Genomic DNA, 19,183 nt, shown 5'->3' with positions numbered 1-19,183 from the left:
TAATTCTTAAGTAATGTAAAAAAATAATTTTTATTAAAAACATTTTAAGTAATAAGAAATAACATAAAATCATCGATTGCATAATGATTACAGTCTTTTCGTCGATGTAAATAATAATATAAAAATTATCATTCAAAAAATAAACTTATTACCTTACATTAACTATAATACTATATTATATTAAATACAAAAATTTTATTTTTTTTTAATTTTTAGCATACTAAATTAATAAATAAATAAAATAGTAGTTTTGAAAATACAAACTTAATCAAACCTAAAAAAATTGACAACAAGAACATCCTTAGTTTAGATTTATTTATTTGAAAACCATTTATTATTGAAGCATGATGGGAGGAGCATGAACAGCGCGTGGACCCATCCTCTGAAGTCCCTGTTCCTAGTTCCACTTTAGCTGGACTAATCGAATCAATCTCATTCACATTCACCAATTGGATTCAGTGAATGCAAAGTGCAATGTAATCTCTTCTCTTTCTCTCCCTCCAACAAAAAATGGTGTCAACAAATGAGAAGAAGACCAACCTCGCCAAACTCATCATCCCTTCTTCTTCATCTTCTCCCTCCCCATCCCCATCCATCACAAGCCCACACGTCATTCACAGTAGGTCCCACTCCTTTGTGGGTCCCTCCCCCCGCATCGATCCCTCCTCAACCCCTCTCTTCTTCCTCCAAGAGGTCGACGACGACGACGACGAAGACGAAGACGAAGAAAAGGAACCTCTTTCTTCTGACCCTGTTAAGATTGGACCTTCCGATTTTCATATTCTTCGTGTTGTAGGGCAGGGTGCCTTTGGCAAGGTCTTTCTCGTCAGAAAAAAAGGAAATGGCTTCGATGGTGATGCTGATGCTGATGGCGATGGGGTCTTCGCCATGAAGGTCATGAGAAAGGACATCATCATAAAGAAAAACCACGTTGATTACATGAAAGCGGAGAGGGATATTCTCACTAAAGTCCTTCACCCTTTCATTGTTCAGCTACGTTACTCTTTTCAGGTCTCTCTCTCTCTCTCTCTCTCTCTCTCTCTCTCTCTCACTCTCTCACTTCCTATTTCACTTCAATTCATTCACACAATCATTTACTCAGCATGTGTTATGTGCAGACCAAATCTAAGTTATATTTGGTGTTGGATTTTGTAAACGGAGGGCATCTCTTCTTTCATCTGTATCGCCAGGGTATCTTCAGGTTTTTTTCTTCTTCTTCATCTTATGTGTTGCAATACACTTTTGGAAGTTCATTGAATTTTAATTATCCGTTTGTTTTGGTGTATGTGGTGAGTAGTGAGGATCAGGCAAGGCTTTACACTGCTGAGATAGTGTCTGCAGTTTCACATCTTCACAGCAAAGGCATCGTGCATCGGGATCTTAAGCCTGAAAACATTCTAATGGACTCTCATGGGCATGTAATAATAATGCCAATGCTACTCACCTCCTATGCCTTGTTTTCTTGCATCAACTTTGCTTTTTCTACTTTGACTTTTGATAGTCTATTGTTTTCTGTTTTCTGTTTTCTGTCTCACCTTGTGGGGTTGTGCTCCTTATTCTGATGTATTAAGTTTGCTAAGTTCACTGTACAATATCTTAGATGGCTGAGTTGTATAGTTCTTCTTTGCTGTTTTTGCTCTGCCCGTGTGTAGGTCATGCTCACTGATTTTGGAATGTCAAAAGAGATTGATGAATTGGGAAGATCCAACTCTCTTTGTGGGACCGTGGAATATATGGCTCCTGAAATTCTTCAGGCTAAAGGCCATAACAAGGATGCGGATTGGTGGAGTGTTGGTATCCTGTTGTATGAAATGCTAACAGGGAAGGTAATGCCCATCTGCACCAAAAATGCTAACAACACATTTTCTAACACTTATCATTATCTTAAAACCTAAAATTTACTTGAAATTACAATTTTTTGTGGGTCTCATATCTCATTTAGATCACAAAAGTTTGTGGGTATCAAGACTTTGTTGGTTTCAGTGAATTTTAATCAGTAATAAAGAGCATGTTGGGGGTATTTTCTTGTATGTATCTATGAGTAGGTTGTGGGTGAAGGTACCTAAAGTTGAATACTTGGAATTATATGTGGACCATAGCAATTTGCACGGTTAGAAATTACAATTCATGAAGTATTTGGCCTTGAATAGAGAACGTTATTAATCAAGATGTGTATGTCTTGGATTAGGCTTAGTGTACATTTTTTTTTTTTTTTCAAAATTGATGTCTGAATGAAATTGTTTATTTGCTGTTTATGATAGGAACCTTTTCTATTTCATTTATTTTCCATGTAAGAACACAAGGGGAAGCATTAACTTGTCATGGTTTATGATTCGATTTGGCAGGCACCGTTCACACACACTAACAGAAAGAAACTTCAGGAGAAAATTATTAAAGAGAAAGTTAAACTTCCACCATTCCTTACCAGTGAAGCTCACTCATTACTCAAAGGAGTAAGTAGACGACAGTATATATGGTTTTCTTCCATTTTGTTTCTCTATCGTCTTCTTTCACAGTGCACCTACAAGTATAATATGCCTGTTACCTGAACGTAAAATGTTTATGTTGTAGATTTCTGAACCCACTGCATTAATATTTCGCTGGTTTCCTTTTCTCATGCCTATTTCCTATTTTTGTGTGTGTGAAATCAAATGTCAGGAGGTTCTACTTCCAAAAGTGATCCTTACCTAACGTATTTTTTATAAATTTTCCTTACCTAATGGCAATTTCTGGAGAAATAAAAACTTTGACGACCACATTTATGTACATGCTATTTTGCTACTAAGCATGAATATTCAAAGGATAGCTTAGAGAGATAATAGGAGAACGCAGGGATACAAGAAAAGTTCTTACTCTGGGACGTGATGTTTCAAAATATTGTGTTTTGAGATTAAAAGATTAAACTTTGTATGGAAAGAGATAGAGGGATCCAGTTCCAAAATCCGTTCATTCTGTTTACTTGTTACAGTTGCTGCAAAAGGATCCAACAACAAGGTTAGGACACGGGCCAAATGGAGATGAGCAGATCAAAAGTCATAAATGGTTTAGGTCAATCAATTGGAAAAAATTGGAGGCAAGAGAAGTGGAACCAAAGTTTAAACCAGATGTGTCTGGGAAAGATTGTACAGCTAATTTTGACAAATGTTGGACAGCAATGCCCCCTAATGACTCACCAGCAACCACACCTACAGCAGGTGACCATTTCCAGGGCTATACTTATGTGGCACCCAACCCTTGGCTTTCTTCTCGTTCACTACAATGAACAAGGAAATCTGTACATGGATCAATGTTTCAAAATAAGACCTCAATAAGACATGTAACCAAAGTCTTCTCTCACCATGTAACCCATTTGTAATGGCCCATTGCAGAGAGTACAGAATGTTTAGGGGCTCTGATATGACCCGTTATGTTTGTGCAGCTTGGTTTAGTTCTTGTTTTAAATTAAGGTCAACATTAACATTAACATATTTGTACAGCCAGGTCCCTAAAGAGGGTGAGGGTGTATAACATATTTGACTTATTCATCAGAAGAATTTGCATGTATGAAATTGTATTGTCTTATCTTTTGCAGCAACACAACTTTAAGGTTGATGCATTTCATCATTGCTCATTCTTATGCATATGTCACAACGAGCTATTGAACACGTAGCTATCAACTGTTCTGCTTATAAGATCTAGAAAGTTTGATACTTGTTGCCACCAATGTCTTTGGTTCCATTTCCTTCCCCTTCAAACGCGCACGTTTTTTATTTTGGTTAGGAATAATAAAAACTTTTGTCTAATCTATCAAGGTCAAATCTTTGGGCGTTTCCATCACTGCATGCTGGAGTAGTAGAGTTAGATACACTGGATGAGACGATTCCAAGCGTCATTTGTAAGGTGAGAGCTAAGATATGATAATCGTTATTTAAAATGTAAAGACAACCATTAAGAAACAGTAACATTCTGAAAAACACAAATAAGAGATTAGCAGTATGAAAGAATCTTATACCTTCACGACTTTTAAGACTTTGCGTAACCCAAACATAATTAAATATCAAGCCTCCGTAACATGTGAACTACGTGAATGATATAAGATCAGTGTAAATTCTTCGCCACATCTCCCCAATCTCTGGCCATACGCACCAGTCACTAAAATCTACTTTTTTCCCCGTTTATAGTTTTATAAAGCCTAGAATCTTAATGGTTTCAACAAATGGATCAAACCAATTATTAATGTTATGTGTCCTTACTACATGTTTTCATTCGACATACAAGACAACAAAAGCAACAAGATTCCATCTATATTACGTGGGCTCTACTCTTTGCAGAAGAACCTTCATATAACTGAATGAGCAAGGGATCCACCCACTAAAGAAACTGAGATTAGGAGAAAGAACCCAAAAAGACCAATTCACCCACCCCCATCTACACCCTATGCTTATAAATAGACCTTGCTTAAAAATGTTGCAATAACCACCATCTCTTGAAACACCAAGTTCTGGTTAAGCCAAAAAATCATGGATAGAATCAAATCCAAGAATGAGAAGTCTCTTTGTGAGAAGTCGATGAAGGTGGTAGTAAATATCATTAAGCTGTCTTCTTTCTCTATTGCACAGAAGAGTCTTGGTGGCACGAGTAAAAAGAGTGGTCCAGAGTCTGATATGGACTCTGATGAGGAAGCACCGGTTCCTGATCAATTTCCTACAACAAGAAGATCGCAACAGCCACAGAGCCGTGCAAACCCCACTTACGTGATCAAGTCATGTGGGAGCAACGGATCAACAGAACATTTGATTTATCAAGAAAGAGTCCCCACTGATGTTAACCCAAATAAAGAACAGTGTGTTGATGGATTGGCTTCTGACTATATCAGTAAGATACGCAACAAGCTTGGGCGTGGTGTATAATATTGCCTTCACAGCTTTTTGTGTGCTCCATGTATCATATACTACTTAGATATTCATCCCTTTTGGTTCAAATTAACATGATGTAATAAACTTAGTTGTTGGGGTTTCTAGCTACAACAGAAGTAGTTGTTTTGTTTCTGATGAAACCCGATTCAACTTTTTCCTTGATGCTTTATTTAATATTCTTTGCTGGATGGACAAGTATTACATGTAGACTAGTTTATATAGATGATGTTCTGAACACACGAGTTTGCATGAATTATGTTATTAATGATTTCATTTGGTTTTAAGTTGATATTTTGGATCCAAATAATGTGTTTAGTAAATCTCTCTTCAGGGCAAAAGATACTAATAATTCCAAGTATTTGAGTGTTGCAGTCATAGTGGTGGTTCAAGATATATGTGAGGATAAAAAATAAAGTACACGAAATCGTGAACAAGTGGCTCAAGAATATGATTGCTAAACATCCTGATGATGGAAGGTACCCCAACATTTTAGCTTCTAATTTTTTATTAATTCCAATTTTAAGCTCCAAATGTGTGTGTATATATATAGAGAGAGAGAAACAGAAAGCCTGAGATGGAATATCTTTTAATGACCTTATTTGTGCTTATAAAAATACCTTGATAAATTCTTTATCTTAACTGAGTTCTTATTTTGAACTTGCTAAAACAAATTCTATTTAACTTATTTCAATAATCTTTAAAAGTTAACATATGCAGTATTTATGAGTAAAACTGGGTGAGCATAACCCAAATAGCAGCAAAGAGATGTCCACTTTATGTGTCTTATACTTCACCAGCCAACCAATATGCTTTTTACCCAGTAGCTTTCAGCATCTTTTCTTGTTCTTTTGGCATTCTCATTATGTTATAAAAATAATTTTACTTCTCTTGCGTATTAAGCCATCCATGTGCCCTCAAATTCTACACAAACAATTGTCTCATGTTAAAACTATACAAATATATTTTTGAGAAACATTGGTTGATACAAGTAGCACCATCTTACATTTCTTGACCAAGTATTAAAGATTTGAATTTTAAGGATGTCTGAAATAAACCATATTATTACTCACATTGTGTGTACTTTAATTTTGGTATCAATACTATAGTTACAAAAAGGAGTTATAAGGTGGTGTTGGGTTTATGTATATATTTCATATGTTTTGGTAAATTGTGATTATATATGAAATTGGTCTTACACATATAAGATATTTGACACCACTTTTATATTAAAATCTTAAAATAATGGTGTTATGGACCTTTATTCTTATATAGTGTTTAATTTTGTTTATTCTATCCAATATAGAACTTTGACTCATACTTAGACTATTCCCAACAAGTGAATTGGTGTTAAAAGTTAGAAAGGAGGATAAGAGAGTTTTTGAGTTCAACTCCCCTATTAACACTTGAAATGTATAAAATTGATCAGGAGAAATTGTGGATTTAACTTCTCCATTAATAAAATACTAATAATTAACATTTATCGATATTATAAGAGAAAAATATACAAATAGTTTCATGACAGTATAGACCAGCAAATAGCATGTACAAGTTAAGTCTTGAATTAAAATTGTGTATTGATGGTAGGGACAAACATTTGTACAGAAGGAACTTATGCCTTTGAAGGGAATGGCTGTAGCTAATTGGGAATCGAAGTGAACCAAATGTTCAAGAATGTTGGACCAGCAGTGTGAACAAAACATTACATCAGCATATGATGATTATGATGATCATGTCAATTCCTCTTCAACTATGTGCTCTGGTCGTTTGCTTCTTCTATCTAATCACTTCAGGCTTCATTTTCTTCTTTCATAATTCGTGTTAATCGTGCCTTCTTTTTGTTCAATAAATAAGCAAAGCAAATCTAATCTACACCTTTGTTGTTTGGAGAGAATTGGTGGGAATAAGTAAGCAATTTTTTCTACTCTTCACACCCATTTCTGGGCCACTCAGACACTATAATGTGCTCAAAAGTGTAATTCCGTTCACCTCTGCAAGACAATTCTCGTTTTTCAACTAATCATAAACACCTCATTAAATAGTTAATAACCCTTGACTTATGAAAAACTAGACCACTAATTTAAGTTACGATTAAAAATGTTTGTATAATTTAGGGGATTAAAAGTGTTTTCAAATATATTTTGATCTTTCAAATTTAATTTGATAGAACATGTTAAACACAATAAACAGTCCAAACGTTAATCTAAAAATGCAGTTGGAAATTGGTAAATAGACTAATATCAAACGGGTAGTATAAAAAAATAAAAAAATTAATATAAATAAAAAATAACTTTTAATAACATCAATAAGAAAACTCTTGTTGATATTTGCCTATAAAAAATTCTAGTTAATAAAGTTGATGATGCTGAAACTAAAATTAAATTAAGAAAATATATAAACTTAAGAATATGAAAATTTTCAAATTTTTATCTATTAGATAACTTGTGATATTCTCTAATTAAATAATCAAATTTTCTTTCATGAGATTTCAGAAATTTATTTTATTTTAACGTTTCTTATCTAAATAACATAATTATAAATCATTTTAAATTCTCTGTGTTCACTGTTATCCACGGTATAATCAGGAATACAATATAATAGAATAGTGAAGAACATTTTACACGGGATTAAAACTATAATTTTATAAAATTATTGCTTGGAACATAATTGAATATACTTAAAATGTGTAAGAATAGCTCCGAATTTAATAAATTCTACTAAACAAAATACCACTATCTATAGCATTTAATAAGTTTCTCTTGTAAATATCTATTTTCAGAGTGAGCTTTGATATAGATGCTTAATAAAAGCCTAGTACTCCCCGAAACATAATTCTAAGTAAGAGCAAATGTGCAGAGTGGGCCATTTCGTATTTTGGGCCTCATTTTTCATATAAACCCAACCAAATTGCACATAGCTACTTTTTGTAGGACTGACCAATTTTTAAGTAGATAAAAAAGGTCAATTAATAGCATTTAATTTTATTAATTACATTTGAATAATCTTTTGTATTTTTTAGTTGAAAACTAATACTAGGAATAAGAAAAAGTCAACAAAGTTAATCCTTAATTAATTGAAGTATATTTTTAAAGAATAAATATGAACTAAACAAAAAGTAAGAATTTAGACTTTCTACTTTTAATTTTTCCGGTGTGCCTCTAGTCTTCAAGTCAAGTTCATTTTGATATTTTATAATAATAAAAACTTAGAAAAAAATCAGTATATTTTAAAAACATATAAATAACATTAAAAAATTAATATAATTGTGTTTGAAATGAAATTGTTTGAACCAGAAAACTGCGCCGGCCAAGAGAAACAGGAATAGAACATAATCTTTTGGTGGGTCCCAGAAGAAGGAAAAAGATTCGTCCTTATTCCATAATTTCTTTTATTTTTGTTGGTTTGTTATACATAATTTCACCCGATAATATCGGACACTGTCCTTCGAGATAATACAATCATGTACTAAATTTGATGGTCAAACACAGAAAGTATTGTTGTCTAGCTACCCATTACAATTATTACAATGCCCTTCAAAGTAACAAAGGCTCACTCTTAAACAGGGTTCACAAAATAAAACTTATGGAACAAACTACCATATATTTAATGTGAATTTGGACTCATTGTTGATTTGGATAGCTTCAACGAGTAAAATTTGGTACATAGGATTGGTAAATGAGATAAATAATAGTTGGATTTGGATGCTAGATTACAAATTTGCAGATATCTGATTTGGTCTGAGTAAAGTTTTAATATTTATAAGGTTAAATATGTTTTTGTCATTTAATTTTTAGTAAATTTTGGAATTAGTCCATTTTAAAATTTTGGATCAATTTAGTTCTCCGTCTTTCAGAATACGTGAATTTAGTCATTTTAATCAAATTTTGTTATATTTATTTGATGTTTCATATGCATTTCAAGATTGTATTTGAGTTGTTCATATTGTTTGACGCATTTTTGTTTTAATGTTAAATCAAATATTATTGTAAAACGCGAATGAAATGTTAAATAAATTTAATAAAATTTGATTAAAATGACTAAATCCACATATTTCAAGATATAAATGACTAAATTGGTTTAAAATTTTTAAATAAACTAATTCCAAAATTCACTGAAAATTAAAGGATAAAAACATATTTAACCCATATTTATAAATTCATGTAAATATTTTAACTTTTAAAATTGACTTCAAATATAATATTATTTATTAAAATTTTAGAGTAAATTGTACAAAATTTTGGTTTATCACAAAAATAATTATCAAAATTACACATGAATAGTCAAAATAGATTTTTTTAAAACAAGTAATATAAATTTTTAACTTAAATATTTCGTTTGAATTAAACCGCAAGTCGAATCCGACTAGTCTAATAAATTAAATTATCAAATACAAAATTTAAAATATAAATCATACTAAATAGGTAAGTTGAATAATCATACCATATTTAAAATTAAAGATGATAAAAATATTTATGTTTGTTTGTATTGATGAATAAATTTCACAATGGATTATTGGTACCGTGAATATTTATTATCCGCATATAATAGTTAGCGAATATTTTAAAACATGTTTATAAAAAAGTTGGGTGCAAGTATCATATTATTTGTACTCTTAGATATGTATTTGTTATCCGAAAAAATTAAAATTAAAATTAAAATTTGTTAAATAAAATTTAATTTATATTTGATTAAATGAAATTTAAATTTAATTTATATATTATTTTATATTTTTTGTAATTTTAGTTAAATTTAATTTAAAAAATATTTTTTAAATATTTGTGGATATCCCACGGGTTAATCGCTTTAAACGGGTATTATGTAAATTTTTTCGTAGTAGACTAGATTGCGGTAAACATTATACGTGTCCAACCCAACTTGTTGTCATCATTATTCAAAATATTACACTCCCTCGCAACAAAATATGAGCATATCAAAATGATAAAAGAAAATCCTTCTATTTCAATATTTTATCATTTGTAGTTGTAATTTTAATGTATTTTCTCTAGAAAATATTTATATTTGAAAAATCAGATGAACTCAATTAAATAAAAAATAAATATAAAAACCAAAATAAATATTAAAAAAGTAATTTCAATTTAAATTAAAAAAAATTGGTTGGTTTGATTTTATTAACTCTCAAGCTTGTAATTAAAGAGAAACGTGTTTTAGAAAATAGAAAAGCTTCTACAACACCATTTTAAATAATATTTATAAATTTACAGTGAATTTCAGCGTTAAATTAGTCGAATTAGATTAACTTTTGTACTTAAAATCAACATAATCCTTGGTTCCCCTGCCAAACACGTCAAAATAGCACTTATAGTAAATTATTTTATTGTTAATAAACAAAATTTTGGTGAGAGGAGGAGGCACTACTTAATGGAGTAAACTAGAAATTAAATTATGAGTGGGAATGGGAATGGACATAAAATGACTGGTTAGGATACGAGTGCTTCACACTCTTCACGCAAATATCTCATCCTAATCTTAGGTTAAAATAATGAAACAATAATAGAAAAAAAAAAACTAAACTATTAAATCTATAATCAAAATTTTAAAGGATTTTGTTCTAGAAACGTGGTTATCATTTGTCTATCTATGCTATGCTATGCAATGTACTAGAATTTTAGAACCTTTGGTTTTTAAGACGAATGCGCTAAGCCACCACTAACGGACACAAATTCTACCATCTCCACTAAAATTCATATACTACCTCACTAAAAACAGTGTTGCTCACTAAATAAAACTTCAAACATATTTTTTATTCAATAAAGGTTAAAATCAACTTCATCTATTAAAAGTTTTATTACCAACAGTTTTACTTTTGTACGATGTCTGTATAAAATTTACGCTATTAATAGATCAGAAAATACTCTAAATAGTTTTTTTGATATAGTTATTACGGAACTGGTGATTTTATCTTTTTTTTTATTATAAATATGGGCATTTAAAAATTGCTGATTTTATTAACTACATTGAAGTATTGACAACATAATAACTATTTTTATGGGATCTTAATCCAATATAAAAAATAAAAAATTGCCAGCATAAGAGAAGTCCTTGTCCACAAGGTCTAGGTTAACTTCCAAAACATTTTACGGTAAGTAAGAAATGTAATATTAAAGGTTTAAATACATTATTTGGTTTTTATTTTTCTCCAATTTAGTTTTCATCTTTATTTTTTTGTTTTGTATTTAATTAAGTTCTTATTTTTGTTAAATTTTGGTTAATTTGATCTTTTTACGTACGATTTTAAGTAATTAACTTTTTTTAAAACGTACATGTCAACTCTTGATTTTTAAAATTTTTAAAAATTTTTATTTTTAATTTTTAAAAATTTGTTCACATGTTAAATCATAATTGTGTCATGTGTCGATTTGTGATTGTGTTATTTTTTTTGTTCAATTTAGTTTTTATAGTTGTTATTTTTGTTCAATTTAGTGTCTATATTTGTTATTTTTTAATTTCATCTAAATTTTGGTTAAAATTAATCATTTTTATCCCTTTCAAATTGACACCAAATTTAAAATCTTTTATATAATGTTTTCTTTTAATATTTATATTCTAAAAATATTGATACCTTTAAAATTGATATTTAAAAATATTAGAAATATTTTAGAAAAGTAAATTAGTATTTATAAAATTAACATTTAAATATAAAACATTTTGGATTTTAATATTTAAAATGAAACAAAAATATTAAATATTTTATATTATTTTAGATTTAAATGTCATTTTTACAAATGTTAATATATATTTTTAAAATATTTAATAATTATATTTTAATAATATTTTAAATAATTATATTCTATTTAACAATTGATCTAAGAATTATATTTAATTAATTATTAAATATAATAATTTATAATTGACTTTCAAAAATAATTAATAATAGTGTCAATTTTAAAAATAAATATGATATTTATAAAAAAATAAATTTTGTCTCAATTTGGAAAGGAAAAAATTGCTCTAATTTAACAAAAAATGAGACTAGATTGAACAAAAATAACGAATATAGTGATTAAATTGAACAAATAATGAATATCAGGACTAAATTAAACAAAAAATAATACAATCACAAACTGACATGTGGCACTAATATTGACACGTGATACAATTATAACTTGACACGTGGATAAATTTTTGAGATTAAAAAATTTTAAAAATAAAAATAAAAATTAAAAGAATAAAAAAATTTAAAAAGTTAAGAAAACGCTAACATATGGTATGTAATGTTCAAAAAGCATTAACTATTTAAACACCGTAGTAAAAAGGATCAAATTGATCCAAATTTGACAAAAATAAGTACTTAATCGAACACAAAAAAAAAGAAAAAATAGAACTGTTAATTTTGATGTACCAATATTTCACAACCAATATTATTTTTTCTTATGAAAATCATAAAAAACATTACAGATACACTTAATCAGCTACAAGAACCAAATTGAACAAATACAACAAAAATAAGGATCAAATGTATATTTAAACTAATATTAAAATATAAACTTGGCCGCTAGTCAGAAGCTAAAATTATATCTACTAAAATAGGGTCAAGTATTCGAAAAATTGTTTAAAAGATAAAATCAAGTCATTTGAATTTTTTAACTTTAATAATTGCAAATATGTATATTAAATTTACACAATCTTCTTTAAAAAAAAAAAAAAAAACTTAAATTCGCCTTAGCAATTATATTGAGATATATAGCGGTGTGGGTGGGGGGGATTGGTGGGGTTGCGAAGGAGGATATGCGGTTTTCGGACAAAACAAATAAATACAAAGATACTTAGTGGCTGGTATTTTTTTATTTTATTTATAAAAAGGAAAAATTATACTTAAGTTAAATATCACTATCTTCATCGTTTTAAAATAGAAAGTTATCTTTATCAAATTCTTAAAAAAAATAAAAAAAACACCAACTTCTTTCATATGGTAGGGGGATTGGTGGGGTTGCGAAGGAGGATATGCAGTTTTCGGACAAAACAAATAAACACAAAAATACTTAGTGGCTGGTTTTTTTTAATTTAATTTATAAAAAGGAAAAATTATACTTAAGTTAAATCACTATCTTTATAGTTTTAAACTAGAAATTTATCTTTATCAAATTCTTAAAACAATATAAAAAAACACCAACTTCCTTCATATTGTTAATGAAATGGAACCTATTTTTCCTATGTTAATAAAACGATACTTAGTATTTTATTTTATTTAAAATAAAATATTGACAAAAGCTTAGATAAAAAAAATTATGAAAATCTTTTATTTATAAAAAACTTTACTTCTAACTTTTTATAATTTATAATTAAATTTGAATACAGCATTATTATTTTCTAAATAGAGAAGTGAGTAGTTTGGACAAAAAGGATGAGGCATAACGGAAGTAGGCGTAAGTACGCAAATTGGTGATAAGAAAAACGTGCCCAAACTGCTATAACACCTAACAGGAATGACACACGCTACCAACCTTCAAAGTTCAGACCCAACTTGATAATATTATCCCCAAAAGAGCCATAAACCACTCGTCTGTGCGGTCCATATCTAACTATTAATGCATTATCAGTAAAGAACAGAGAGGATTTTGTTATTTCCAGTTACTTCAACTACAAACATAAATGACCAAATAAACCAGAATCTAAAGTCATACATTAATTAACATAAGCAAACAAGAAGAAGAAACAGGACAGGACCTTTCCCGGGTCTGTACAAGGAACAGAAGGATCAAATTCAGTCACTTAAAACTTGCCTTCTCAAATCCATCGCCCTTTCCTTCAACATCTCTCACTTTTTCACCTACCAAAAGGACAGGAGACCAGAGATGAACATATCAGATTAACCTGTGAATCCAAGATACTCTAGACAAGGACCTTGACACAATCACAGTCGTCTTCCTTAAGCAACACTAATGATGCTATCTCCATTGCTGAAACATGGCATGGCATGTAAACCAGAATGTCTTGATGATGTTTGCCTTTGGTCAGAAGAGAAGGATAGCCCCAAGGACAGTGTGGGTGGGTCAACAGCAGAGCTAGAACTTGGGGTGATGATATCAGACACTGTGGAGGCTTTAGGATCTGCGACAACAGGAATTGAATGGACCAGATTGATCGGCACATTGTGTTCTATGTTTCCTTGTCCTAGTGTGAGCTCTTCTAATGGTTTTCCACCTTGGACTGCAATCACCCCAGAACCAACCCCAAATTGATAAACTGGCATCATAGGAAATCCACTTTTGTTAGTTTCAGGAACTGCTGGGCACACAGGTTGCGAATGAGACAGGGTGTCTTGATTCTGGACCTGTTCTTCCTCCATTGGAATTGCAGAGACCTGGCACAAAAATTGATAAAATCATGAATATTTTGTCACTCCAAATTCCAATCCAGGTTTGAAAAGGTTTTAGCTCCAGTCAGATCAACTATTACACAGGAGACAAAATCCCTAAATCCATTTTTATAACCACTCATGCAAACATTCATTTCCACAACCAAAGGAATTTCATAACAAGATACACAAGATCGCGGCAGCTTCTTTGCTTCTCTCTCAAATCCCTAAAATGGAAGGAGTAATAATATTCAACACACACTATTGCCTAGAACTTTAAGAAATACCTGAGAAAATATGTCATTTTGTAAGATCATAATGCTCTGTTGATTAGGAGTATAACTAATTGAACATGAATAACACCAAAAGCATCTCAGTATTTTTTTATGTAGGGAGACTGATTAAGAAATTAATTTGAAGCAATTATTTTAAGAAATGCGGTGACGAAATTATTACCGTGTCGGTGGTGATGTCAAATAGGCTAGATCTACGGCGACGGCGATTCAGGTTGCTTCTTCGGAGGAAGTACTTCTGAGCATGGCTCGCAACCTGTGTCGGAGTTCGCGTTTTCACGTAGTTTTTGGAGATTCCTCTCCAATCACCTTTCCCTACCTTCTGCAATCCAACCAAAAACAGTTTGTGTTCTTCCTCCGTCCACGGAACTCCTACTCATCAACACAATCTCAATTAATCCATCCGAATCACCGGTTATGCGATCAAACAAACTAGAGAAATTATATTAAAATTGAAAAAATGACACAATCGATCAAATAAACAGATCGAACCTCGCTTCCGCTCGCGCTCGCGCTGACGGCCGGTGTTATGAGGAACAGCGTCATCGGCTGAGGCATAATCAGCAGCTGCGAGAACATCCTTTTTGTTATTGTTACTGTTGCTGCTGTTGTTAGAATCATGTGGATGCTCGTACTGTGAGAGGTTGTTCATACTGACGCTCTTCCTCATGGAATCGACGACGACTCGAACCCCGAACAGCATGATCTCGCCGGAGGCGACGGAGTCTGTAGCGGCACAGGCCCGAGACATGATCGGATCGGAAGGTGATTATGGTTAGTGTGAGTCAGATAGAATCGGGTCCGTACAACGGGAGTCTGTGAGTCGCTAAAAGGAAGAGAGGAGAGGAAGGATATGAAGGAGAGAGAAGTTGGGATCGAAGGTGAGAAGGTGAGTGCGTGGTGTTTAATACAACAGAGTTTCAGACGGCAATGAGGTGGCAACCATGTGGAGCATATTTTTTTAAAAATTAAATTAAATATTTATTTTTAAAAACTTAATTGAAACATTTATAGACACATAGATAAGTTATTTTTTTATATTTTTATTTTTTTTCTTTAATAATTCTGAATTAAATTTTAGGCTATTATTTATCCACGCATTGGAAAGTAACTTTTGTACATTTAAGGTAAAATTATGAATTATTTTACAACAACATTGCACCTCAACATGTTAGCTTCACTCATTAAATTCATTTCTATTTTTCTATTTAGTAACATGTCAACTGGTAATATATTATTACCCAAAAAGTTAAAGTTACAGAATAACTATACAGGAAATTAATTTTTAATATTACGACAACCATGCAAATAAAATCAGATTCACAGTCATTTTGATTCTCAAAAGGTTAATTCATTATCACTTGGGTCTCATAAGGTATTAAAAAAATAAGTTTAATAGTATTTTGACTCAATGTTCTTATATTTTTCAAAAAAAGTTAGTGTGGTCTTTTTTTTTGTTAGCATTAGTGTGCTTAGAAGATGCTGAGTTGACATATATGATAGTACAATTATTTTTTTTTATATGAGTTTATTCTTCAATCCCATAACGAACTAGTGAAAGAACGTTAACATTGATTATCAAATCTATATAAAAAATATAAGAATCATATTAAATAAAAAAAAACACATTAACTCATTACTACAAATATAAAAAAAAAAAACTTATTAGAAGAACTTTTCTTTATCAATTTTATATACGTACATATTTTTTTCAGTTTAAATCTAACTAGTTTTATTGATTCATTTATACAAACAAATAATTCATAATTTATACAAGTTACACAATTAATAATGTGATTTTTTTTTATCAATTTGTTTATGTGTATGTTCTTCTTTTACTGCTTTTATCCTTATAAATACAATCAAATTTTATTGATTAAGATGATAGCTAATATTATGTAATTATAACATTATAGAAATTAATAAAAAAAATTGTTTTTATAATTATTTTTTCCTTTTATGTACGCATTTTTTATAATTTCAACGTGAATTGTAGTACTCAACCGATTTAAAAATTTTAATCGAATTTTTACTGTTAATTATTTTTTTTAATTTAATAACGTTGTTTTATATAATTGACGTTATTATTTTGTCATATTATATTATTAAATCTTTTATTAAATATAATTTTATAGTTTTATAGTTTTATATTTTTATAATTTTATAATTAATTTTTATGATTTATTATCATAAAAAAGTGAAAAACTAATCTTTTCATCAATTCTTCTAAAGTTAATAAATTTATCATATATGACAACGACTGAAAGAATATATAAAGATTGTTGGGAAGAACTATGGGGTATAAAATTGAAACGTAAGATAAGCATCTTGTACAAATATATGTTTGATGAAATACAAGAAAGATATAGAAAATAAAGTAACCCTTGGGTTGGTTTACTGTGTTCATTTATCTTACATGGTAATACATTGATTTTAATCACAGGTGTGATATTAAAAAATATATAATATAACATAATAAAAGATTGTTTATTAGTATTTAGTGTACAATGTTGATAATGAAATTTTTAATGTTATAGAAATCAAAGATTAGAGTACACTTTACAGCCAATCCCGGCCTGTTAATAGCATCGATTCTATGAAAAGAGTCGACAATGTAAATTGTGTGTTCGATTCCCAACCACACATGTCGCAAACTAATTGGATTTTAAGATAGTAAAAGTCGTAGTAACATGAACAAGAAAAAAAAAATGTTGTTACAAAGATCCACAAGTTATGCTATAACCTAGGATCAGGAACTTTGTATTTTAAGGATGATGAATTAAAAAGGCTGCACGTTACCATAAAGTATAATATGATATAACTATGATAGAATATATTTGTAATTTCTATTTTGAATTTTGACATAGTTTAGATTTTAAAAGTAAATAAAATATGTTATTTTTATTTGATTGTTTGTTAGCATTCCGAAATCGGATGAAACAAGATGTCCAAAAAAAATTGTTAGGATAGACTCTAATTGATATCATGTTAGGAGTGAGTTTTAAGTCTAACTCAACCCCACAAAATCAACTTATAAAGTGAAGTCTGCATTCCATTTATATATTGTGAATTAGTCTTATCTCTAGTCGATGTAAGACTTTCAACAAACACATTTTAAATTAGATGTTAGTTTAAAATATTGTTTAACATATAAAATAATTGATATAGTTGGATTAAGTAAATTAAATTTATTCATTTTTTAAATTTTAAAATTAAAATATATTAAAATTTGAAAAGAAAAATAGTTCAAATTTCACATTTAAATTTAAAAATTATAAAGCATGTATATTTGACAAAGGAGGAGATGAAAATGTGAATAGAATCTAAAGAGTAAAGAAGAAGAGATATTATCCAAAATAGAGTGTGGAAGTAGGTGACAAATTCACAGCAGAAGCATTTTGTAATATGCAGTGATGGAAGTGGGACACATGGGCTTTATATATCTTTATATCTTGTACAATATTTAATAGAAGCCACATGCATCTATTCAACAAAACTAAATCACAAATCTTCATCCATCAGATCAATGGTCAACCTTACACTATTCTCCGCAACTTACCTATTATTTTAATTAACACTATATATTAAGTGGATATTAAACTAAACCCACCTGATACCCACCTCAAGAGTTGGGTAGTGATGGCAAATGCATTATATCAATTATTATAACGTTTTTCAAAGATATATAATTCTGAATATTAATTAATTTATGGAAGATTTTTTGTTATGTGTGGACGCAGGTGTATATAATAAAAGATATTATTATGATATGGTGGTGGGGTGCAAGGAGGAATGGAGGATAAGAGAGGGATAAGGCTTTGTGGGGTTCCATTATCTCTTTCGATCACATTTTGTCCTTTTTTTTCTTTTTTCTTTTTCCTTCTCTTCCCTTCCCACCCACAATTCTTGACTCTATGTGTATTTTCAGTAACATCACAACTTTATTCAAAATAAAAAACATTCTTCTAATTTTCTTTTAACTTCTCTTTCCCTCAGAAAAATCTAGAACACATGCTCTATTTATATCGAGTCCACATCTTTCCTTGTCTTTTTTCTTCTATACTCCTCTAAAATAATATTTTTAAGCAGGAAATTTTAATTTAACACAATTATTATAAATGAATTTTGTATCACTTTTATAATATTATAATAAAAATACAAATGCATGTCTGTTCATTTAACTTATCTGTGAAGTTTTTGGCATAAAGTATTAAATTCAATATAATTTGAAGGTGCACTTAAAAAGTACTAAAAAAGGAATAAATTGTCTAAATTAGTATATTTGATGCAAACACAAAGCTTAGTATAGTGTAACTTTTAAACTACGTGATAACATATGTATATAAAATTTTTGAATTTGAAGTGATATACGTACTTACCACTGAGGACAAGAGACTGTCATGTCCATCTGTAATATAAATATATATATATATATATATATATATATATATATATATATATATATATATATATATATATATATATATATATATTTTAAATTATGGATGTTTTAAGAATATAGTCATAGTCAATAATAGATTATTGAGTTTGTTTGTATCTAGATTCAATTACTCACTTCTGTTTTCATTATAAAATATAATTTTATCATATTTATATTATTTTATATGATGATAATTGTTTTAATAAACTCCTGTAATTAAAATTTAAAATTTATTATCTTA

At 29.6% G+C, this 19,183-nt stretch overlaps 2 protein-coding genes across 2 annotated transcripts; one reads left to right on the top strand and one right to left on the bottom strand.

Moving 5' to 3' along the window:
* The first annotated feature begins 355 nt into the window (after positions 1–355).
* LOC114177833 (serine/threonine-protein kinase AtPK1/AtPK6-like) lies at positions 356–3,561 on the top strand. Its single transcript, XM_028063407.2, has 6 exons — positions 356–1,011; positions 1,119–1,201; positions 1,298–1,418; positions 1,653–1,826; positions 2,346–2,453; positions 2,969–3,561. The coding sequence occupies exons 1-6, from the start codon at positions 511–513 to the stop codon at positions 3,260–3,262; spliced, it is 1,281 nt and encodes a 426-aa protein (XP_027919208.1). The 5' UTR covers positions 356–510; the 3' UTR covers positions 3,263–3,561.
* A 9,889-nt stretch (positions 3,562–13,450) lies between these two features.
* Positions 13,451–15,390, bottom strand: LOC114178089 (transcription factor MYB1R1-like). Its single transcript, XM_028063791.2, has 3 exons — positions 14,994–15,390; positions 14,665–14,873; positions 13,451–14,214 (listed from the first exon to the last, which is right to left on the bottom strand). Exons 1-3 carry the CDS (start codon positions 15,250–15,252, stop codon positions 13,780–13,782), a joined length of 903 nt encoding a protein of 300 aa, XP_027919592.1. The 5' UTR covers positions 15,253–15,390; the 3' UTR covers positions 13,451–13,779.
* Between the last annotated feature and the right edge of the window lie 3,793 nt (positions 15,391–19,183).

The sequence above is a fragment of the Vigna unguiculata genome, chromosome 3, assembly GCF_037176805.1.
Source record: "Vigna unguiculata cultivar grain cowpea cultivar isolate G323 ecotype 2 chromosome 3, ASM3717680v1, whole genome shotgun sequence".
NCBI lineage: Eukaryota > Viridiplantae > Streptophyta > Magnoliopsida > Fabales > Fabaceae > Vigna > Vigna unguiculata.
Note: the sequence above shows the minus strand (reverse complement) of the source record. Positions and strands in the feature narration are given on the sequence as shown.

Excerpts from the sequence above, each read along its gene's own strand:
- LOC114178089 (XM_028063791.2), bottom strand. The coding sequence starts at position 15,252 with ATGTCTCGGGCCTGTGCCGCTACAGACTCCGTCGCCTCCGGCGAGATC. Across the intron at positions 14,874-14,993 it reads CGAGCGCGAGCGGAAGCGAG|GAGTTCCGTGGACGGAGGAA; the intron begins GTTCGATCTGTT and ends GTTGATGAGTAG. Across the intron at positions 14,215-14,664 it reads TTGACATCACCACCGACACG|GTCTCTGCAATTCCAATGGA; the intron begins GTAATAATTTCG and ends TTTTTGTGCCAG.
- LOC114177833 (XM_028063407.2), top strand. The coding sequence starts at position 511 with ATGGTGTCAACAAATGAGAAGAAGACCAACCTCGCCAAACTCATCATC. Across the intron at positions 1,419-1,652 it reads TAATGGACTCTCATGGGCAT|GTCATGCTCACTGATTTTGG; the intron begins GTAATAATAATG and ends GCCCGTGTGTAG. Across the intron at positions 1,827-2,345 it reads ATGAAATGCTAACAGGGAAG|GCACCGTTCACACACACTAA; the intron begins GTAATGCCCATC and ends TCGATTTGGCAG.